The sequence below is a fragment of the Rhineura floridana genome, chromosome 6, assembly GCF_030035675.1.
Source record: "Rhineura floridana isolate rRhiFlo1 chromosome 6, rRhiFlo1.hap2, whole genome shotgun sequence".
NCBI classification, from domain to species: domain Eukaryota; kingdom Metazoa; phylum Chordata; class Lepidosauria; order Squamata; family Rhineuridae; genus Rhineura; species Rhineura floridana.
Window position 1 is genome coordinate 585,964 of NC_084485.1, and position 24,006 is coordinate 609,969.

General features: G+C 53.1%; 1 protein-coding gene across 5 annotated transcripts in view; it reads left to right on the forward strand.

Annotated features, from left to right (window-relative positions):
- The window catches only part of CDH22 (cadherin 22), a 111,629-nt gene that overhangs the window by 45,613 nt on the left and 42,010 nt on the right, over positions 1 to 24,006 (forward strand). For all 5 annotated transcript variants that reach the window (XM_061630690.1, XM_061630686.1, XM_061630687.1 and 2 more), the window contains exons 3-6: positions 1,110 to 1,229; positions 18,337 to 18,504; positions 19,387 to 19,574; positions 21,235 to 21,488. In XM_061630690.1, the coding sequence (XP_061486674.1) occupies positions 1,110 to 1,229; positions 18,337 to 18,504; positions 19,387 to 19,574; positions 21,235 to 21,488 (730 nt within the window). The remainder of the gene's footprint in view (positions 1 to 1,109; positions 1,230 to 18,336; positions 18,505 to 19,386; positions 19,575 to 21,234; positions 21,489 to 24,006) is intronic.

Genomic DNA, 24,006 nt, shown 5'->3' on the forward strand with positions numbered 1-24,006 from the left:
AGGTTGAATTGATTTTAGTGATTTTTTGCTAGGGTTGTGATAATCTGCCTTGTGGACCCTCGTGACAGCTGAAAGGCAGCCCAGAAGTCTGCTTTTAAAGAAGCCCCCATGGGACCTGCCGAGTCTGCTGCTGGGGGGTGGGGGTTCATAGGGCTGCAGGACTGCATCCCTTTTGGCCTCCAGCTGGCACCCTCCAGGGCTGGCGCACTGTCCTTGATGCAGCCAGGGGGCTGGCATGGCTGGAGAAGGGCCAGCTCCCTTTCGGCGCCTGCCTGTTCAGATCTTCTTGTAAGGCTTGGTGGGAGCCCACACAGAGCAGGCCCTTCTCTGTTTCTGGCACTCCCCTCCTCCTCTCCCCGCCCCCCTGCAATAGATGTAGGCAACAGTTGGAGACCTTTACATTTTCTCTCCCATTTAATGGAGTCCGCTTTTATTGCCGCGGCCATCTGTGTCTGTTTTCCTACGTGCTGCTTTTATCCTGTTTCAAATGTTTATGACCTTATTTTAAAGTGCTGCTGGCCACCTGAAGAGGCAGGATGGAAATGCCTCAATGAAGGGTGGACTCGCCGGGGGTATCCCTGCCTGGAGGCCGGCTGCTGACCTGGGAGAGCTTTGAGGTCTCTCTGCCCTCTCTTCCTCCCCCCCTCCCCCGTTGTGGTCTCTTTGCCGGTTTCTGGCCATCTGCATTATTCCACCCCCCTCCTCAACAACCCCCTCCTGCTGCTCACATCTTGGGGTCCCACTTTTGTCAAATTGAACATGATGTCAAATTAGAGCCATCACAGGGACAGTCAGACTGAAACACCCTGTTTAATGAGGCAGCCTTGAAAATCAATAACTTAATTGCCGCCGTTTGATGGACTTTTATCCAATTTGTACTCTTTCTGCCCTGATACGTGTGGTGCATGAGGACACAGGGCTCTGCCTGGGGATGAAAGAAGAGCCCCCCCCCCGTGAGGGTGCCTGTTGCTCTTGCCTTGATCCGAGGCTGTCGGAATCAGGCCAGTGTGCTGTGCCCGCCTCTGTGGGTCCGTTCTACTGGTGCTGGGGGGCAGGAGGGCTGCTGCTCATTCGGGGCCCTTTCTGTTCTCTCTTCCCCCCCCCCCCAGGGACGTCTGTGATGCAGGTGATGGCGTCTGATGCTGACGACCCCACGTACGGAAGCAGCGCCAGGGTGGTCTACAGCGTTCTGGAGGGGGAGCAGCACTTCACAGTGGACAGCAAGACAGGTAAGGTGGTGCTGGGGGATGGGTGACAGGGGGTTCCCCTAGAGCCCCTCTGCCCTGTCCTGAGAGCTGGCTGTTGCCCCGTTGCCCCCACCTGGCTCTCCTGGTGGTAGGTCAGCCCTCTGGGAAGGGGTGCATGTGCCAAGCCAGAGCCAGGAGCCGCTGGGCTTGGGGGGGGGGAGGCGTCCAGGCCCAGATCCCTCCTCAGTTCTGAAGCCCGCTCTTGGGCCCACCCCATTTCCCAGTTGGGAGGCTCCCCCAGGAACGCCAGCCTGGACTCCGAGTGCGGGAGGCAGCCGGAAGGAGGCTTCTTGGAGTCCAGCAGTTGCAGCTCTCCCTTGCTGTACCCCAGGGCCCCGCTTGACCCAGGGGTGGGCCCAGCCTGGGGCACGTGAGCACCACCCCACCCCCTGCCTTCTCCACAGTGGGGGCTGCAGCTCCAGCTCTTGGTGTCTCCCACCCCTTCTACCTACTCTGTGCCCATCTGGGTGGCTGCCCGGCTGCATCCATTCAGGACCTGCCCGCGGGGTGCCTGGCAGGCTGGGGGGGGCAGAAGTGTCACGGCTGCCGTTCGGGGCGGGGCTAGCCGGGCAGCTCTGTGGTCCTGCCAGCCTTCCCCCTTGGGTGCAACGGCAACAGTGCCTCCCCAGGTGCGCCCCCCACTCTGAAGGAGCACAGAGGCCGCCCCCTCCCCACCCCCGGCTCTCCAGGAGTGACATTGCTAGCACCGGGCCTTTGATTAAACGTAACACTTTAAATTAAGGATTGCTTTATAAATGCTGTATTCATATTTAATGAGTGAACTGTGGAAGCTGTTCTGTCCTTTAATAACTTCTAATAAAGCCTGCTGTAAAATGTGCCTGTGATCAATCCTGAGCAGATGATCCTGTGACAGCCCGTTAGAGCGGAGGTGATAACGAGGAGAGGGGGGGTGGCCTGCGTGGGGAGGGGATCGGAAGAAGGGCAGCTGCCCCATGGCCGGCCACTTCTCTCCCAGCCCTGTGGAGGTGCTGAGGGGGCCGGGGCTCTCCTGCAGCGAATGGCGCCTGGCTCTGGCATGCCTGCAACTGAGCGCAGGGTGCGTGGGAGGGGGCAGGAGGCGGGGCTTGCGAGGAGCTCTTCGGATCTCCAGCAACCCAGCACGGTGCTGGCCGCCCAAGCTTCCCCGGGACTTTCTTGGGGTTGGGGGGCCAAGTGGCCGTCCAGCCCCCCTCCCTATGGCTTCTTTCTATCCTCAAGTTCAAGATGCACACAGAGGTCAGAATCGCAGCCAAGCCCCCTCACGCCACTCCAGGGTGACCAGCCGCTCAGCCCACAGAAAGTCCAAATTAGTTACAGCATCTCCGAAAGAAGATTCTTGGGCGATGGGGATCCTCCAGTGAAGCTCACAAGGCAGGCCGTAAAGGGAGACGGGATCTCCACCCAGCTGTCACTTGAGTCCAGCAGTGAGCCCCAACATCCTCCCGCCCTCGGCTAGGCAGGAGATGCCTCCCAGCCTGTCTGCCACAGGAGCTCAAGAGGACTTTGCATGCACTGCTGTGCTTCTGTCAGCAGCCAGGCAGACTGCCGCTGGCCATCCCCTCTCACTGCCTACTCAGCTGCAGGCCTTGGCAGCTCTGCTCATGGGCAGGTCCAGCGTGGCACGGAGGTGGAATCACAGACTCGTGGAGCTGGAAGGGGCCTGTGAAGCTGTCGAGTCCAAACCCCTGTGCAATGCAGGAATCCAACTTAAAGCATACCCATCAAGTGGCTGTCCAGCTGCCTTTTGAATGTCGGAGAGCCCACCACCTCTCTAGGTCATAGTTTCCATTGTTGTATGGCTCTAACAGTTAGGAAGTTTTTCCTGATGTCCACTCGAAATCTGGCTTCCTGCAACTTGAGCCATTTTTCCGTGTCCTGCACTCTGGGATGATCGAGAAGAGATCCCAGCCCTCCTCTGTGTGGCAGCCTTTCAAGTACTTGAAGAGTGCGATCATGTCTCCCTTCAGTCTTCTCTTCTCCAGGTTAAACATGCCCAGTTCATTCAGTCTCTCCTCATAAGGTTTTGTTTCCAGTCCCCTGATCATCCTTGTTGCCCTCCTCTGAACCCATTCCAGTTTGTCTGCGTGCTTCTTAAAATGCGGTGTCCAAAACTGGACACAATATTCAGGATGAGGCCTACCTTATGCTGAATTTATTTATTTATTTAGTGTACTTGTATACCACCCCATAGCCAAAGCTCTCTGGGCGGTTTACACTAACTAAAAACATCAAAACAAATACACAAATTTAAAAACACATCTTTTAAAAACAATTTAAAACACAATTTAAATTTTTTAAACAATTTAAAACACATGCTAAAATGCCTGGGAGAAGAGGAAAGTCTTGACCTGGCGCCGAAAAGATAACAGTGTTGGCACCAGGCACACCTCGTCAGGGAGATCATTCCATAATTTGGGGGCCACCACTGAGAAGGCCCTCTCCCTTGTTGCCATCCTCCGAGCTTCCCTCGGAGTAGGCACCTGGAGGAGGGCCTTTGATCTTGAACGTAGTGTACGGGTGGGTTCGTATTGGGAGAGGCATTCCATCAGGTATTGTGGTCCCAAGCCGTGTAAGGCTTTATAGGTCAAAACCAGCACCTTAAATCGAGCTCGGAAATATACAGGCAGCCAATGCAAGTGGGCCAGAATTGGTTGTATATGTTCGGACCGTCTGGTCCCTGTTACCAATCTGGCCACTGCACTTTGCACAAGCTGCAGTTTCCGAACCGTCTTCAAAGGCAGCTCCACGTAGAGCACATTGCAGTAATCTAGCTTGGAGGTTACCAGAGCATGGACAACTGAAGCCAGGTTATCCCTGTCCAGATAGGGGCGTAGCTGGGCCACCAACCGAAGTTGGTAGAAGGCACTCTGTGCCACCGAGGTTACCTGAGCCTCAAGTGACAGAGATGGTTTTATGAGAACCCCCAAGCTACGAAACTGATCCTTCAGGGGGAGTGCAACCCCATCCAGGACAGGTTGGACATCCACCATCCAGTCAGAAGAACCACCCACTAGCAGCATCTCAATCTTGTCTGGATTGAGCCTCAGTTTATTAGCCCTCACCCAGTCCATTGTCGCAGCCAGGCACCGGTTCAGCACATTGACAGCCTCACCTGAAGAAGATGAAAAGGAGAAATAGAGCTGCATGTCATCAGCATACTGATGGAACGCACTCCAAAGCTCCGGATGACCACACCCAACGGTTTCATGTAGATGTTGAACAGCATGGGGGACAGAACTTACCCTTGTGGAACCCCATACTGGAGAATCCAGGGCGCGGAGCAATGTTCCCCAAGCACCACCTTCTGGAGCCAACCCGCCAAGTAGGAGTGGAACCACCGCAATGCAGTCCCTCCCACTCCCAACTCAGTCTCTCCAGAAGGATACCATGGTTACCCAATCAAAAAACTAGATAAGATTAGTTTGACAGGATTTGTTCTTGATTAATCCATGTTGACTTCCAGTAATCACTGCAATGTTTTCAAGGTGCTTACAGATTGACTGCTTTATAATCTGCTCCATAATTTTCCAGGGATCCATGTCAGGCTGACTGAACTGTAGTTCCCAGGTTCCTCCTTTTTGCCCTTTTTGAAGATTGGGACAACATTAGCCCTCCTCCAGTCATCTGGCACTTCACCAGTCCTCCACAATTTCGCAAAGATAATAGACAGTGGTTCTGAGAGTTCTCCAGGCAGTTCCTTCATTACTCTAGGATGCAGTTTATTGGGCCCTGGAGATTTGAACTCATTCAAAGCGATTAGGTATTCTTTGACGGTTTGTCTGTCAAGCTCAAGCTCCAATCCTGCCCCTTCTACTTCATGTTTCCCAGAAGGGTCATAGACCCTTTTTTGGGAGAAGACTGAGCCAAAGTAGGAATTGAACACTTCTGCCTTTTCTTTGTCATCTGTTATCATTTTGCCATCCTCATTGAGCAGCTGTGCCACCATTTCTATTCTCTGTCTTTTACTATGGAAGTACCTGAAGAAAGCTTTTTTGTTGCTTTTGGCATCCCTTGCCAACCTCAGCTCATTCTCAGTGTTAGCCTTACTGACGCCATCCCTGCAATTCTATGATACCTGCCCATACTCTTCCTTTGTGGCCTGGCCTTCCTTCCACTTCCAGAATGCGTCCTTTTTTGTTTTCTGGTCATCTCTGAGCTTCCTGTGAAGCCACACTGGCTTCTTCTGCAGCCTTCCCCCTTTTTTCCTTGATGGAATTGTTTGCAATTGTGCCTTTAGAATTTCCTCTTTTAGAAACTCCCACCAATCTTTTCTCATTAGGGTCACTTGCCACAGAACCTTACTTACCATTGTTCTAAAATCAGCTTAAGATCAAGAACTCTAGTATAGCGTAGTCACTTTCCCCCAGTGTTCCTGTAACTGCCACTTCATCCATCAAGTGATCTCTGTTGGTTAGAATCCAGTCAAGGATAGCCGATCCTCTAATTGCTTCCCCCACTTTCTGTAGGAGAAAGTTATCTGCAACACAAGTCAGGAATTTCTTGGAGGGGCCGTTTTTGGCAGAATTTATCTCCCAACAGGTATGGGGGTAACTGAAGTCCTCCATTACTACTACATCATGCCTCCTCAAGACTTTGGCAATTTGCTTTTCAGAAGTTTCATCTTCATCTTCTCCTTGATTGGGTGGTCAGAAGTAGACTCCAACCTCCGTGTTCCTTTTATTCCTTGCCCCATTAATTTTAATCCAGATACTCTCGGTGGAGCTACTATTTTTAACATAGAGCGCGACTCTGCCTTCCTTTCTGTTCCTTCTGTTGGTTCTCCCTGTGCAGTCAGTCTTTCCTCCTAGCTGGGGCTCTGAACGAGCTAGTTCAGGCGCTTTGGGGCCATTCAGAGCAAGCCCCGCCCCCCCAAGGAAGCTGAGAGACCCACCAAGTGTAAGGAATAGTTTGCTGCCATCCCAGCTCAGGTCAAAGGCCGCGGGAACTTTGCCTGGTCCCATCATGCACCTGGCATCAAGCTCCTCTGCATGGAAATTTCTTTCTGTGCCCAGAGCATAAGGTTTAATTGCCCATTTCAGCAGCTTAACGTGCAGAGCCATCGTGATCATTAATGCTATAAAAGGAGCCATAAAATCTGGCACATCCATTTTTTCTAATATACGATAATGGAGGGCTGCTTGCTTTTCCTTTTTGACTTTGGCCTGCTTTCTCTTGTCTTGCTTACTCAAGGAGGCCCGGGTGAAGATGAGCCCCACTGGCTTGGCTGTCGCACGTGTGTGCATGTACAAGAGAGAACAAATGTTGGAGGAACCAAGTGCATCTTTGCACAAGCGCAGGAGGAGGGAAAAGTGAAAGGGGGGAAGGCTGGGCCTCCTGCCTGAGGTTCTTGCTGCCGAGTCTTTTCCAAAAGCAGTGCCTGGCCAAGTCTTGACGCCGGGCCCTTTCCTGCAAGCGCTGCCTGGCGGGGCGAGGAGATGGCAGGAGCAGTTCCCTGCTGCCCCCTGGACAACTCCGCTCACACTGGTGTCGGAGCAGGGCAGGCAGAGGCTGCTGCTGGGCCCAGGCCTTGCTCTGGGATCGTGTCCCAGGGGGTTCATGTGCTGCTGGACCCAGGTGATGTTTTGCAAGAAGTGGGGTGAGCTGAGCCAAGGCCTCAGGAGCCCCCAGCACATGTGTGGGCCTCTACAAGAGCAGAGCGGGGCTGCCCCGCTGGCCAACCCTGCCCCATTAAGAAAGGCCTTTGTATTCCAAGCAAGCTGCCTGCCTGCCTGCCTGGTATTCACTCGTGGAAAGGGGAAGTTAATATTGAATGACAAGAGGGATGTGGGATTTAGCTTCATTTTGTGCAGTCTTAGGCTGCCCTGCTCCCGCGAAGTCTGTTAGGGCGTGAAGGGAGGGAGAGGGAGCCCCCCCCCATGCCTAGGGCTCAACAGGTGGGAGAGTCACCTCTGCAGGAATCTGCGCGTTGGGCACTCTGCTCCACTTCCCATGTCTCTGGCAGTCCCAGCATCACTTTCTGAGGCCTTTAGGAACAGAGTCTGCGTTGGGATAAAGCAACCTCCTGTTGGCCCATCTAACCCAGAGTTGTCTGCTCTGACTGGCAGCAGTCAGTCTCCTCACCTGTTGCTTGAGGTGCTGCCTGGGATTGAGCCGGACACCCCCAGAACTGTCAACAGCAACCCTGCAGTGACAACACCAGCCACCTCCTGGCAGGGCAGGCCGGTCCTGAGTGGAGAGTGCTGCTCGCCTGCTATGTGTTCTTTTGTCTTGCCAAAGAAACAAGGAAACGCTCTGCACCGGAAGAAAGGAAGCAGATCTCTAGCAAAGCACAGCTTCAGGATGGAGGCACTTTGCTTGATCCCTGCTTGCCGGATCAGGGAGGCTTTCTCCTCCCCTCCCTGGACTTGGCAAAGGGTGACCTGCAGGCATGTCCCAATGTCAGCCTGTGGCATTGCTGCTTCCGGCTCCTTTGGCCTGACCCTGGCACCCAGGGCCTTCTCACGCGTGCGGATCGAGCACAGACACACACACACAGGCCCTGTCATGGATCCGCACCAGCTGGGCAGCCCCCACAGGCAGCCCCACCACCAAGGCCTCCCCTGCTGTGACTGTAGGGCCCAGGAGGGTTGATGCCCTGGAAGGCTGCCCTGGGCTGCTACGGGGGGAAAGGGGGGGACAGATATATTTCCCCCATTTTCTTTCAGATACTTGGGTCCCAAGCCACTTAGGGCTTTGTATGCTGCTACTAACACCTTGAATCAGGCTGGCAGCTCACCGGCAGCCAGTGCACCACTTCCAGGACCACACGGGGCTGCCCCACTGACCAGCCCCGCAGGCTAGTTCTCCAGATTGCTGGCCAGTGAACTGAGGTGCCCCCTCCTAGAGGCTCCTAATCGGAGAGTCCTGTAGGCATCCTCTGGAACTGAGTTTCCTCTCTGAAGGGAGAATGGGCCTCGCCTCCTTAGTTAGCACAGAGGATCCGGGGTAGCAGATCTGCCTCTTGCCAGACGGTCTTTTTAGGAATAATGGGCTGGAACAAGGTGCCTTCCCTGGACACATAGGAGGAGCCCTGCGGCTGGATCAGGCCAAGGGGGCCCATCTAGTCCAGCATCCCATTCTCACAGTGGCCAATCAGATGCCCCAATGGGAAGCCTGCAAGCAGAGGGTGAGTTCACTAGGACTCTTCCCATTCATTCCCCAGCAACTGGTATTCTGAGCATCCTGCCTCTGACAGGGGGCGGCCATCTGCATTACAGGCTCCTTTAGCTAAATGGGGGCTGGATGGAGCAACTGTCAGGTGGATCCACAGCTGGCTATAGAATCGTACTCAAACAGTGATTTATCAGTGGTTCCTTCTGAAACTTGGGGGAGGATATGAGCGGGATACTGCAGGGCTCAGTCCTGAGCCCAGTGCTCTTCAACATTTTTTATTAATGACTTGGATGAGGAGGTGCAGGGCAGGCTTATCAAATTCACTAATAGGCAAAACACTCTTGCCATATGGTCAGAGGCACATGTTATCAAATTTTCCAAGCTACACAGAAAGTGGATTGGACTGTGAAAGACCAACCCAAATGGTGTTTGCATTCTGACCAGTTTGTAGGGCAGTCCAATATCTCAGAGAGGAGGTCAGGTCTCCTGCTCCCCTGGTGCATTCACTATAGCTGCCCAATTTCCCTGCTTTTTAAAGTTTGATAGAAATATCTGTTGGTATAGGTTAGGAAGGGGAAGAGGAGGGTTGTTTCATTGTTGTTATGTGCCTTCAAGTCGGTTATGACTTATGGAGACCCTATGAATCAGCGACCTCTAAGAGCATCTGTCATGAACCACCCTGTTCAGATCTTGTAAGTTCAGGCCTGTGGCTTCCTTTTGGAATCAATCCGTCTCTGGTTTGGCCTTCTTCTTTTTCTACTCCCTTCTGTTTTTCCCAGCATTATGGTCTTTTCTAGTGAATCATGTCTTCTCATGATGTGTCCAAAGTCTGATAACCTCAGTTTCATCATTTTAGCTTCTAATGACAGTTCTTGTTTAATTTGTTCTAATACCCAATTATTGGTCTTTTTTGCAGTCCATGGTATGCGCAAAGCTCTCCTCTGACACCACATTTCAAATGAGTTGATATTTCTCTTATCCACTTTTTTCACTGTCCAACTTTCACATCCATACATAGAGATCAGGAATACCATGGTCTGAATGAACCTGACTTTAGTGTTCAGAGTTGTTAGGAGAAGCCATATTCCCTCACAGAGCTACAGTCATCCAAATTCTCTGGGAAGAAGGGGCTGACTGTTAAACGCCTCTGGCCACTGGAGCTCTGTCAAGGGAATAGGAGTCTCCTAACAGCTCTTGGCACCCTTTGCAAACTATGCTTCCCAGGATTCTTTGGGGAAGCCGTGACTGTTTAAAGTGGAATAATTGTCTGGCGTGGGACTGTCCCCCTGATTAGCCAAACCAAACAGCTGTGAGTCTGCCCATTAGAACACTAACAGTTGGTTCTCACTGAGCATGCCTACGCTATCATAGACTCCAATGTTAAATTTCTTAAATGAATTAAAAATCAGCCATGCATTTTTCTAAACTTTTAAACTGCAGAAGATGAAGGTCAGCATATGAGGCAAGGTCAGTAATAGGATTACACGTACTCTGTGAACATGGCTGATTTTTAATTAATTTCAACAAATTATGGGACCACTGACAGAAAAAATTCCAACAGGAGTCTGGATTATCTTACTCTTGTTTTGGACTTTGAAGTCTGGATTCTCTGAGTGTTTTGTGTATCACCATGAAAACTTAGAGGGTTGTTAAGGAAACGTTTCTGAGTCCAGGACTGTAAGTTTTGTAAGATTTTGTTTTGAAATGAGCTTCTGGGAAGCAGCAGAATGGCATGCGGGGGTATTTTCAATTTAACATTGCAGAATGTGAAAAATCCATGCTAGCTGTAGTATATAGCCACAAAATTGGGAGGGATAGCTAATACATTGGAAGACAGAAGCAAAATTCAAATGGATCTTGATGGGCTGGAGCATTGGGCTGAAGACAACAAAATGAAATTTAACAGGGATGTGCAAAGTTCTACACCTAGGAAAAAGAAACCAAATGCATAGTTATAAGATGGGGATACTTGGCTCATAGAATCATAGAATAGTAGAGTTGGAAGGGGCCTATAAGGCCATCAAGTCCAACCCCCTGCTCAATGCAGGAATCCAAATCAAAGCATTCCTGACAGATGGCTGTCCAGCTGCCTCTTGAATGCCTCCAGTGTCAGAGAGCCTACTACCTCTCTAGGTAATTGGTTCCATTGTTGTATGGCTCTGACAGTTAGGAGGTTTTTCCTGACATTTAGTCAAAATCTGGCTTCCTGCAACTTGAGCCCATTATTCCGTGTCCTGCACTCGGAGGATAGAGGAGGGCCAGGATCTCTTCTCAATGTGACAACATTTCATGTACCTGAAGAGTGCTATCCTATCTCCCCTCAGTCCTCATCTCCAGGCTAAACAGGCCCAGTTCTTTCAGTCTCTCCTCACAGGGCTTTGTTTCCAGTCCCCTGGTCATCCTTGTTGCCCTCCTCTGAACCTGATCCAGTTTGTCCGCATCCCTCTTGAAGTGCAGAGACCAGAACTGGACGCAATACTCAAGATGAGACCTAACCAGTGCTGAATAAAGGGGAACTAGTACTTCACGCGATTTGGAAACTATACTTCTGTTAATGCAGCCACATCACACTGTTGGCTCATATTCAGCTTGTGATAAACAACAATTCCAAGATTCTTCTCGTATGTGGTATTGCTGAGCCAGGTATCCCCCATCTTATAATTGTGAATTTGGTTTCTTTTTCCTAAGTGTAGAACTTTGCATTTATTCCTGTTGAATTTCATTTTGCTGTTTTCAGCCCAATGCTTCAGCCTATCAAGGTCCCTTTGAATTTTGTTTCTGTCTTCCACAGTATTAGCTGTGCCCCCCAATTTTGTATCATCTGCAAATTTGATAAACATGCTTTGTACCTCCTCATCCAAGTCGTTAATAAAAATGTTAAAGAGCACTGGGCCCAGGACTCAGCCCTGTGTTACCCCACTCGTTACTTCTGCCTAGTTTGAGATGGAACGATTGATAAGCACTCTTTGAGTATGATTCTCAGCAATACTACATGCGAGAAGGATCTTGGGATTGTTGTTGATCACAAGCTGAGTATGAGCCAATGGTGTGATGTGGCTGCAAAAAAGGCACATGCTATTTTAGGCTGCATTAACAGGAATACAGTTTCCAAATGGCTGGAGAGCTCAGAGTCACAAGAGGCCATTGCACCCAGTGTGGCCCAGGTGCCCCAGGATCAAGGAGCCGTTCCTGTCTCCCTCTGCGCCATCTTCAGCCCTCTTTGCTCATCGCTGTCCTGTATGACAGTGTAGAGACTGAAGGGGAAGTGCCAACATCCAGAGGATGCCACACCTGGGCCATGATGGTCCTTTTGACCTCTTGCAGATCCTTAGCCATACAGCATGGTGTGACAATCCAGGGGTGGATGTGTGATGATGTGGCTGATGCTGAGTGATGCACCTTGCCCCCTCCCGGTGCTGTCCAAGTGCACCCCCCCACTCCTTCTATTGCCTCTTTGTCATTTCGCTTTACAGGCAGGTGGGTTGTGGTGTCACCATGGCCCCTGCAGCTGTGCAGTTCAGCTCGGGATGGACGCCAGCTGGGGGCTTTTGCTGTGGTCACTGAGTGCTGCCTTTGGCCACGGAAAGGCTCCTCAGTCCCCCTCCTTTTCCTCTGGGACTCTGGACGCACCCTTGCTTGCTCTGCCTTCCAGTCATCATTTATATATAAATATATACACTTAGATATAAAATCATTTATGTGGTGCACAAAAAAAGAGTTCCAAACACATTATTAATTGCAGAGTGCCGCCCACTCCTGCTGGTGGGTGGGGCAGCCGGCAGGAGAGGGGTGGGCAGATATTCTGCGTTATTCAGCTTGTGGGAGGGGCTTCCCTGGGCCAGGTGGGTAAGGCTGGCCTGACCCAGAATGGTTGTGATGCGGGGGGGGGGGGACAGAACCAGCAGAGCCTCTTGGCTTGGCACCGTCTCAGGCCCAGTGCCTGCTGCTGATCAGCACAAAGAGGCATCTCCGCCCCCACCCCTGCTCACGCTCAAATCTACCTCAGCACCCTACAAACAGCCCTCCTCTTCCTCCTGTGTACCAATAACTAAGGAAAGGGGGGAGTCCTATGTTGGTTGCACTGCCCCCTCTCCCCATACAGTGCCAGAGATTTCTTGGATGATCTGCCCGGTGTGGGCATCTGTGGGCCTGGCATAGCCCTCCAGGTGGATGCTCTGCTCCTGTGCCCTTGGCACTTCCTGTCCCCCGCATGCCTGAGCCTGATGGAGGCTTTGGGAACCCCCCAGTGGATGGCTGGGGAGATGGGAGTATGAAGCCAGTCTCTGGAGGAAAGAGACTTGCTCGGTCTCCCGTCCACATGAAGTGCTTTTTGGGGGGGGGGGTAGGAGAGGCTAGCAGAGTTGGTGCGTCTGCAGGAAGAGGCAGCTGCTGCATGAGTTTGCAGAGGTGCTCTCCCAAAACCAAGCAGGCCATGCACAGAGCGTCAAGCCCAAAGGCAGAACTTGGAGCCACCTGCAAGCATCTTCAGTGTTCAGTGGTTAATGGACAGTCTCTCTCCGTCCACCAACTGGAGCAGCCTTGAGGGAGGAGGATGCTTGAGAAAGGCCAGAGCAAATATTTTATTTTTAAAGGACGTTTCTGAGCTGCCGTTTGGTTCTAAAATGATATGTAGGGGACAAAGTTCTCTGTATTTGATATTGCGCTAAAAGGGGAAATTCTGGAGACCGTAAGTTCTCTGCCTCCCCCCCCACCCACCCAAGGGAGACAGCTATGATGTCTCCCTGCCTGGATTCACCCGTGCTGCAAGAGCCCATTTCCCTGCTTGGAGGAAGAGGGTGCCCCCGGGCAGCAAGTGCCTTCACCCTGTCCTTCCCCACCTCCCACAGGAAGGGGCTGTGGGGATCCCTGGTGCGACTGAAGGAGTAGAGATGTGAAGGCCCAGAAAATGTGGGGGGGAATAGTTTTTTCCCTTTCCCCCCCCCAAAAAATTGACAAAAATGAAGAAAAAATGGATTATGGAATGTTTTATTTAGCATGATGAATAAAATGTTTCATTGAATCTTGGTCTCCCCCTTTTCTCAGTTCTTTTTATGGGAATGGGTGCTTTATGTCTGCTTGACACTGGAGGACTAGCGGAGACATAAATAATTTTCTTTGTTATTAATGTTGATGGTTCTTCTGGGTTTTTTAAAATTGTTTTTTGCCTGGTGCTCATAAACTGGCAAAACGAAAGAGGTTCCTTACAGTTCAGGAGCTGGTAGCTCCATTTCTTACAAAAAAAAATTATTTTTTAAGTAAATTCAATTTGTAATAATTGTTTGAATAAAATGTACTTTTAGTATACCAAATGTGATAATTTTATGCCAAACCTGCTTGTACATAATTACATTTGATGTTCCTGAAGTAACAAAGTGACTTTCAGTCTGTTAAAAGTGCTAATATTGCATTTTTTCAATTTTTCAAAAAAATTCCATTTTTTTCTGAAAAACCCCATTTTTTGTTCAATGGCTTCAAAATTTCTGGAAATACTACATCTCTGATTGGGGGGAGGGGGGGCCACAGAGCTCATGAAAGCCAGTAGGCACCGCTGTGCGCACCCCTTGCAAACGGCTTGGGGTTCCTCTGGGTGCCCTTCCAACGGCTAGCAGAGGCAGCCTGACCCTCCTTGGCCTAGCAATGACCCCCCCCCCGTGACCACGGCAGCCCCAGAATGGATAGAGATTAGGGGGGCAGTTATAGGACAGAGCTGTCCAGTGACCCTCTTGAAATGCTCCAGCAAAGCAAAGCAGAATCGCTGCACGTTGTGGGATGCTTTGGGCCTTGGTGTCTTTCCTGCTCCAGGGGAGGCAGATCGGGCTGTGCCTTGAGCTGCCTGCCCAGGTCTGGGGTGGAGCCCTTGGATCCAGTGCTGGGGGGGAAGCTCTTTCTTCGGGGCAGGGGCTTAAACCGAGGGGCCAGTTATGGGGCAGGGCCCTGCCCACTCTGTAACAGGCGCAAGGCCCTCCTGTCTCGGGGTGGAGGGCGAACGGCAGCTGGCTCTCCCTAGCTGACTATGCCTCTGTCTCCTGCCGGGCTTGGAGACCTTTCAGGGCCGCCTGCCCTCCCTGCTGGGCGCATGATGAGCTTCTGCCTCAGTGGAGGCCTCCCTCTGGCCGTATCCATCTTGACAAGAATAACTTCCATTATCGGATGCTTCAGACCCTTTAATTAACGGACCTGTTTCCCTTCCGAGGAGAGGCCGCTTGGCTGGGGAGTCGCTCTGGAGCTGCAGCAGCGTTGCTGAGGGATCCCCTCCTCCCGCCAAACGGCTGGGCTCGACCTCCGGCCCCTTCCCGCTGCTCCCTCGGTGGGCTTGGTGCTTTTTCTGGCGCCGGCAGGCTGCTCTCTCCCCTCCCCACCCGTGCTTGTCCCGTGGCAGGGCTGGGCTAATGATCCACTGAAGCAGGTGCAGAAGCCCTCGCCACTTTGGGAGGTGAGTGGCCCTTGGCCTGAGCAAGCTCTCTTCACATGCTCAGAGGCACCCAACCACATGAGCCAGGGAGAAGGTGCAGCTGCTTGCCTCTCCAGTGCCTGCCCCACTGGTAGGCAAGCTGGGCCGCTCAGTTTGCCATGGGGGGAAGAGGAGGGGGCAGGCTTGCATCTGAGGGGTCATCCATCTCACTCTGTCTCAGGTGGCACTTCTGTGTCCAGTGTGGCCTCTCTGGATTCCTGTGCAAGCTCAGGCCACCGTGGGCAGGCCATGGGTGGGTGTGTTTTTGTTCGGCCTTGTAGCATTTCTGCCTTGGGCAAGCAACCCCCCCCCGTCCGCCCCTCTGGCTTGTGGCAGGAAGGCTGAGCCAGTAATTGCAGGGCAAGGATGATCATGACAGCTGTCAGCCAGGGAGAGAAGGAAGGCGCTGCTGCTACTCCGGCCAGCAGCGATGGATCCTGACAATCGGCAGATCAGCGCTGGGATAATTAGCAGAGCCTCTGGAGCTGGCAAACGTCTCCTGGGAAGAGCAGCCAGTGAAGGGTCTCCCCCCCCTCCTCTGCATGCTGTAGGGTTGGGCCCCCAAACCAGTGGCACTTCTTGGGGGGCATCTCACAGTCATCGTGGCCTCCCCCTTCCCAAGATGCAAAAACTCTTTTGTGAAGCTGACTAGAAGGAAATTCCAGGCAAGAGATGCTTTTTCACCGAAAGCAGACTGGCCTTGTGTGGTTCGCTGCCTACATTGGATGGGCTTCAAAGGGAGCTGGATCTGCAGCTCTGCACCAGGCTAGCTAAACAGAAACTCCAGAGCCAGAGCAGTCTACCTCTGACAACCCCAGGGCAAACCAGCAAGGGCCACCTCCTTCATGCCCTCTCCCACTGCATCCTCAAGAGCCATCTGGCTCCCGACTATCAGTGGAGCTCTTCTGGGCCAGACAGACGTCTTTCATGCTGTTTTTAATTTATTGTCTTGTAAATGTATTAAACAGAGAAAAAACATAGAGGGAGGAGGAGGGGGAACCCATCAGCTCACATTAACAATACAATAACCATTAATACATCCATCTTAATGTATGCCTCTCCCATTCTCCAAATGAAACAGGTGACTAGAGAAAAGCACATAAAATGATGCACGGCATGGAGAAAGTGGACAGAGGGAATTTTCTCTGTCCCTCTCTCATAACTCTAGAACTCCTGGACATCCAAGGAAGCTGCATATTGGAAGATTCAGGGCAGACAAAAGAAAGTCCTTCTTCACACAGCACAGAGTTAACTATGGAATTTGCTCCCACAAGAGGCAGTGGTGGCCACCGACTTGGATGGCTTTAAAAGAGCATTAGAGAAATTCCTGGAGGATAAGCTGTCAGTGGCTACTAGCCATGATGGCTGTGATCTGCCACTATAGTCAGGTGCATCATGCTTCTGAAAACCAATCGCCACAGGAGGGGAGAGCACTGCTCTTGCACTCAGGTCCTGCTGGTGGGCTCCCCATAAGAGGCATCTGGTCAGCAACTGTGAGAACAGGATACTGGACTAGATGGGCCCCCACTGGCCTGGCCCAGCAAGGCTGTTCTTCATATGTTTTTATAAAGTTGAAAATGATTTTTTAAAAAAAGTGCATTCAAATGTAGGAAGGGTGTTTTGGTATTCAGACCATTGCATAATGCACAGAGGGTGTTTAAACAGTACCTGAACCAGGGTGCCCATTTTTCTTCACGCACTTCCTTTGTCTGTGCAGGGATTTGAACCTGGGTTCCCTCACCCAAGCCCAGCCAGCCCTGCCCAGGTGGGGACCCACCAGCCACATCTGGATGTCCAGCAGGGCTTCTGGAGCCTCGCAGGCTAATCAGGCCTGATTTTAATAGCTGACTGCTTTGTTTCTGAGCAAGTTCCAGCTTCTTGTCACCATGAAGGGTCCCTGGGCTGTGGAGGCCTCTGTCAGCATTCTCCACCTTCTTTCGCTTATGATAGGGGTGTTTGTGTTTTGGGGACCAGCTTAGAGCCGTTTTCAAAATTGTGCTAAATTTGTCCTCAGCCAGGAACCCCCCCCCCTTGCACATAGCTGGCTTTGCTGAAACGTGCAACGCCTGAAAATGGAGCAAGGAGAATGTTGGAAGTGCATTTATGTGAGGGGCTGGGATTCACATAGGAGGGTGTGAAATCAGAGGTGAGGTGGAATAGGTGGATGTGGAAACAGCAGGATAAGATAAGAAAAAGCCCTCCAGTTGAAAAGAGGTGGATGGGTGGGGGGAAGGGAAGCCTGTGCCTGCCAGGGAAGGAGCTGTCTAGTGGTTAGTGCTGCGCCAGCAGTGGTGAGCAGTGGCTCCCACGGGGAGATGCACCTATCCTGGTCGGCTGCCTTTGAGGAACTGAGCAAAAAGTGGCAGCCCTTGGGGGGGGGGCTTTCCTGCAGCTGGCCACTTGCCACCACCAGCTCCTTGCCACAGAGTGGGCGTGGGGGATGGAGTCACTCTGTCTGCCCCCCACACACACTTCCTGCTCTCTGCCTTCCCCAACTCTCCCCATTTCTCCAGGGTGGCAGGCAGCTATTTATAGAGACTTGCACGGAGTTCATCAGAAAGATCTCTATTTTGATCTGATGAGTTAACAAGCAGCTGGTGCTTCTCTTAGCTGGTGAAACAGGCACCAAAAGCCCTTGAGTCTCACCCAGTGCCACGCGGAGCCTCCTTCGCCCCCTGCAGCAGCTGCAGCCAAAAGAAGGGCGGGGAGGTCGCAGCTACCTCTCTGCTTACTGGGATGGGGCGGACAGGTGGGGCAGCTGTGGCTTCAGCTAGGGGGGTTCCTCCTCCAGCTGCCTCTTCTCCCCCCTCCACCAAATGTTGCTCTCCAGCTAAGAGCTTCCAGAGAGAAGTTCATATTGCAAGCAAGTCTTTGAGATATTGCAAATCGGCCATTGGCAAAGGGAACATCTGAATTAAACAATGAAAAAAATGCAGGCTGTGTGTGGATCCTGTGAAAAGTGGTCAGGACCTGTCTAGAAGCCCCCTAAGTAGCTCTCAAGGTAAGCCCTGTGAGGTGGATGCCCCAGCAGAGGCACTCTCTGCCCCCAAAGATCTCCCGGGCACGTATGTCCCCCCCCAGTTCTCTCCACTGCTCCTGGGTGCCACCCCCCCTGCCTTGTTTGGGGCTGCTGAGACTTTTGGTATAGCCAAGGCTCAAGGCCTGCTGAAAGGTCACAAGGGGCCAACCGGCAGTGGCTGCGTCCCTGGGCCAGCTGGGGTGTCACTGGCCTTGCCCACAGGGAGCGTGGCCCCACTTGGAGTAGTGGGGCTCCTCCTGGGCTCACTCTCCTGGCACACTTTCAAGGGCACTGCTGTCTCTTTCCCAGCCGGGGGGGGGGGAGCGCCTGGACGTTCCTGCGCCGGGTGTGCTGTCTGCCCTTGGGACATCATTCACGGAGGGGAGGCTGAGGACAGACAGAGAGGAGTGCTGGTGCTGGATGGGAGCACGGCTGGATGTCATCCATTATGCAGCCGGGCTCCCCCCCACCCGGCACCATCACTGACATGACATGGTTTCTTGCAGGGGTGATACGGACGGCCGTGGCCAACCTGGACCGGGAGACTCAGGACCGGTACGAGGTGGTGGTCAGGGCCACAGATATGGCTGGGCAGCTGGGAGGCCTTTCGGGTTCCACCACCGTCACCATCGTCATCACAGACGTGAACGACAACCCTCCGCGTTTTCCCCAGAGTGAGCTTTGGTCACTGAGGCTGGGTGGGAGAGGCGGGCCAGCTCCTCAGTGGCAGAGGGCAGCTCTGGGGGGGGCTGCACTTGATCTGTCTTGCCAGTGCTTGGCCAGAGCCCCTTGCCCAGGCTGTGAGACAGATCATGCCTGCTGGGCACTGCTGCCACCTTCTTGGTGCCACACAGACTCACCCAGTGCCAGGCTGAGGCACTGCTGTGCAGGAGTCACACAGACCATGGAGGGGGAGGTGAAAGCGACACTTCTCAGAAGCACTGGTCCGAGGTGGCAGTTTTCCCCAGGACCCTTTTTTCCTCCGCCTACAAGGCTTGGTTTGTCTGTGGAAATGCATGCTAAAGAAGTTCATTAGTACCAATGAATGGATACCAAATGCAAATACAACATAAAGCAACCTTGGCAGCTTCACAGTCTTTAGCAGTCTTTAGTCTTTAGCCAAGGGGGTTGGACTTGATGGCCTTATAGGCCCCTTCCAACTCTACTATTCTATGAGTCTATGAAATACAAGTAAAATAAATATGCTGAGCTAGATCACTTTTCAGGGCATCAGAAAGTTTTCTAACGCAGATAACCCTCCCCGGAAAATTTTACAGAAATTTTTCCAATTCAGAACTTCCCAGAAAATCCACATTGCTGCTCTGAAGATGTGCTTGGGGTGGGTGAGGCCTGGAACTCCCTACCTCCCGCAGCCACACCACTAATCTTCTGGACGTGGACCCGGGAGGGGAGGGGTTCTGCCCAGCCATGTGCTGCCTGGGACAGGGTTCCTCTCTTGCATGTGGTGGAGGGGGTGGCGGCCTTGTGCTGACCCACATCTTGTCCCCTTCCCATCAAGGGCGTCACACGGGCTGTTCCTGCTCTTTTCCCCCCAGAGATGTACCAGTTCAGCGTGGCAGAGTCGGCTCCTGTGGGCATGCTGATTGGGAAGGTGAAGGCTGAGGACTCCGACGTGGGCGAGAACACCGACATGACCTACCAGGTCAAGGACGAAGAGGGTCTCGGAGCCTTCCGGGTGACCACTGACAGCAACACGCAGGAAGCACTGATTTCTGTGCAAAAGGTGAGCAGGTGGGCTGCCTCTCTGGCCCCTTCCCTCCTCCCAGCAAGAGAAGTGGCAGGCAGGTGTTCCCGGGAGTGGTCTGGCTGACCCCTCACCCCAGTCACAGCCCCCCGTGGGCCTCTTCTCCAGGGCCAGCTGCCCCTATTCATTGGACCAGCCCCTGCACTGCTTTTCCCCTGGGTTGCACTCCCACAGGGGCACAGCCCCTCCCCATTAGGAACATCTGGGCAACCCAGCAAAGTTTGCAGCATCGTTTGAGCCCCCGGGAGGCCCAGCAAACCCTGACACATCCCTCGCAGAGTTGGGGCTGCCTCCTCCTCCTCCTGCTGCTGCAACGGCTGTGCAAAACATTTCAGAGGGGCCGGGAGGCAGGGGAGGGTGTCTCCAGGCACTTGGCCTGCAGGAGAGGGAGGGGAACGGATGGCTAGAGAGGTTCTCTGGCGAGAGGAGCCTGAGGTGGGGAGGGGCCTGCAGCCATGCTCCTCCCCCAACTGTGGGGAGGGGGCCAGCATCTGGGTGCTGAGGTTGTTGCCTCCCGCGGAAGTCATCACCATGTGGTGGATCCTGGATCTCTCTTGGGAAACCACTCACCTGCCAAGACACGTCTCACCACCAAAGGCCTCATCTCCCACTGGGGAGGGGTGTCAGGGGAGGCGGGAAGTCTGTGGCTGCAGGAGGTGGGGGGTTCCAGCCCATGAGCAACTTGGTGGGGGGGCAGCAGGAGTACTTGGCCTCCCAGGTCTCCTCCGCTTCCCCTCCTTGGCAGGGGCCACACATGTCATGGGGGCACACACACATCCTTCCTCCACACACACACGCTTCTCGTCTCCTGCCCACCTCTGGTTTTCCAGTTCTGGATGCCTACCTATCCTGTTGGGCTGGCAGAACCCTCTCTGTCTTGACCTGGATTTCATGACTTTTCAGTTTTTCCAAAATTCAGAGCATGTCAGCAAGTCGACTGGATTTGGACTGTCTGCATGTTCTGGGAGCAGCAATGGCATCCCCCGAATGTGCTCCCCCCTGCAAATGTGCAGCTGTCTGTGTGTGCCGATTGCCACACCTGGCCCAGGGTTGCACCTGCCCTGCGCAGTCTGGGATGTGCATTGCAGCCACCTCTGTGCGTTCTGGAAAGGCTCCTGAGGTGGCCCTTTTGGCTTCCCTGCGGCTGAGCAAAGTGGCTACTTAACCCAGGCTGGTCGTGGCTGTTGAGTCCAGAGGACTCTTGGAAACATGAACCTAGACCTCAGGCTGTGGTTGTTAGATGTAGAGGTTTGCCCTTGCTGTACATGCAGTTGCATGCAGACGGCCGTACTTCCTTCCAGAATTCTCTGTAAGTCCTGGGGTGGGCCAGCCTGTGCCTGGCCCAGAGCATTCTGGAATCCTGGTCTGGATCAAGGAATGGCTCTGCCGTAGATATTACAGCGGCGTTGCTCCTTTAGCCAGACTGCCTCTTTCCACCCAGCAAGCGCTGCAGGCGGCACTGGTCCAGCCTCAGGGAGGCTGCTCTCGGGGCCTGGCTTGGGAAGTTCCCGTCTGGTCACCTCCTTGGGATGGCAGTTCCTGGTCTGTGATGCTCCAAGCCGCAGGCAACAGTCACGGGGTGGGGGAGGGGAAGGGGGGCCTGGGCTGCGAGCTGGACCTCCACCTTCTGTCTTTGCAGCCTCTGAACTTTGAGGCCCAGAATGTGCACACCCTGGTGGTCGAGGCCCTGAACAAGTTTGCTGACCCCCGCTTTGTGGACCTCGGTGCCTTCCGGGACCAGGCGATTGTGCGGGTCTCTGTGCTGGATGTGGATGAGCCGCCCGAGTTCCAGCTCCCTGATGGCCTGATGGAAGTGCAGGAGGATGCAGCTGTGGGCTCTGTGGTGGGCGTCGTCTCCGCCCTGGACCCCGATGCAGCCAACAGACCTGTCCGGTAAAGCAGAGGCCTCCTCCTTTGTCGGGGAAAGTGGCATGAAGTGCTGGAAGTAGGGAGACAGATACACGGGAGAGGGAGGTCAGGTGCGTGAGGGACAAATGAAGGTGGGATGCATGAGACCCGGAAGGGAAGGAGCAAGAAGGTTCTGGGTGGGTGCGGGGCGTGGAGTGGGGAGGAGGGATTCTGGAATCTGCAAGGCGGTCATGGAGTTCCCATAGCGCAGAAATTGGCTCTTGAGGATCGAATTCTGCAAATGGCAGCCCTTTAGCAATAAACAAGCTTCTAGTCCTCAAGGTTTGCAGAGACAAATTCATGGGCAGTCTACTGACGACTCAGGTGGGAGGGAGAGGGTGGCCACTTTTCCTTTTACACATCTCTCCTATGCACACACACACGAACTGGTGCACCTTGGACCAGTTCCTTGCCTTTTATGCACTTTCATAAAAATATCCTGGTGGTGCAATCTGTGCCTGATTAGATATCCCAGTTGCTGAATACCTGCCTTGTAGTGGCCTGTTCCAGGGTAGATCCTTGTGAGGCAGGAGGGGAGAAAGGTCTGGAGCTGAGTGGGCAAAGGGGGAGGCAGATCTGGATGTTGGAAGGAGGGGGTGTGGGGCGCAAGCGGAACTTTTAGGAAACAAAAAGGAAGAGCCCAAGGAGTGGGCGGGGGGAGCAGTGAGAGGAATGAGTGAGCAACACATCTTCATCCCCGCCCGTGGCTCAGGGACTGCTGAGTGTTGCTTCTGAGTTGCACAGGGGCATTGCCCGGGGAGAGCATGGTGCAGGCCCAAGGCCTGGAGGCCCATTTCGAGAGAGAGAGAGAGAGAGAATGTGTCTTGGAGTCGCCCTGTCAGCCCCACTTGTGCCAGGTCTGGATTTGCCGAGTTCTTCCCACAGTGGAGGGAGCGCGTCGCTGTTGGCTTCTCCCTTTGGGGCTGCTTAGTTTAGAGACAAGGCGAGTCAGAGGCAACATGACAGAAGAGTACAAAATCATGCACGGCATGGAGAAAGCGGATAGAGAAAAGTTTTTCTCCTTCTCTCATAACACCAGAATTTGGGGACATTTAATGAAGCTGAATTTTGGGTGACAAAAGAAAATACTTCTTCCCACAGTGCACAAGAGGCAGTGACAGCAGCCAACTTGGATGGCTTTAAAAGAAGACTAGACAAATTCATGGAGGAAAAGGCTGTCAGTGGCTACTAGCCAGGATGGCTACGCTCTGTCTCCAACGTGGGAAGCAGTAGATACCAGTTTGAATCCCATTTGCTGGAAACGGCAGGAAGGAGAGAGCTCTTTGCACACAGGTCCTGCTTGCAGGCTTCCCATTAGAGGCAACTGGTTGGCCACTGTGAGAACAGGATGCTGGACTAGATGGGCCCCCACTGGCCTGATGCAGTAGGATCTTCTTCTGTTCCTATTATGGCTAGTAGCCATTGATAGCCTGATCCTCCATGAGTTTGTCTAGCCCTCTTAGAGCCATCCGAGTTGGTGGCTGTCACTGACTCCTGTGAGAGCGAATTCCATCATTCAATGATGCGCTGCATGTGGCAGTCCTGCCTTTCACCTGTCCTGAATCCTCCAACGTTTGGCTTCGCTGGATGGCCCCATTGGGTTCTAGTCTTATGGGGGCGGGGGGTTAACTCTCTGTCATGCCCCCCCTCCACTTTCTTTTAAACGACAAAGCCTTAGATGTAACCCTTCTTCATCAGAGGGTTGCTCCAGCCTCTTGAGCATTTTCTGAGGACCCCCCCCTTACCTGCCCACCCTTTCCGTGAAGCCCTTTGCTTCCCCTCCGGATGCCGCTGGTCTCCCACTCTCATCAGCACCAGCCAGCATGGCCAGTGGTCAGGGAGGGGGAGGATGGGAGTTGTAGTCCACCAGTCTTTGGACAGGTAAAGGTCCCCTACACACCCCTGCTCTTCTGGCACTGGGCTCCTGTTTGGAGGAAGGGCTGGCTATAAACCTGGCCACCGTGCTCCCTGCTCTGGTAACTTCCAGATTGGATTATTGCAATGCACTCGACACGGGCTCCCCTTGAAGGCAATTTGCAAACTTCAACTGGTCCAAAATGCAGTGGCCATATTACTGGCTGGGGTTTCTTTTAGAACTTATATAACTCCCATTCTAAAACAGTTGCATTGGCTGCCGGTTCATTTCCAGGCCCAGTTTAAAGTGCTTGTAATGGAAATGGACTGCCTTCAAGTCGATCCCGACTTCTGGTGACCCTATGAATAGGGTTTTCATGGTAAGCACTATTCAGAGGGGGTTTACCATTGCCTTCCTCTGAGGCTGAGAGGCAGTGACTGGCCCAAGGTCACCCAGTGAGCTTCATGGCTGTGCGGGGATTCGAACCCTGGTCTCCCAGGTCCTAGTCCAGCACCTTAACCACTACACCACACTGGCTCTCTTAAAGTGCTTAGGCTTGTGTATAAAATCCAAATATCAGAAAGACCTTATCCTTCCCTACAGACCCTCTCAGGTGCTGAGATCAGCAGAGGCGTCCTTCTTGGTAGT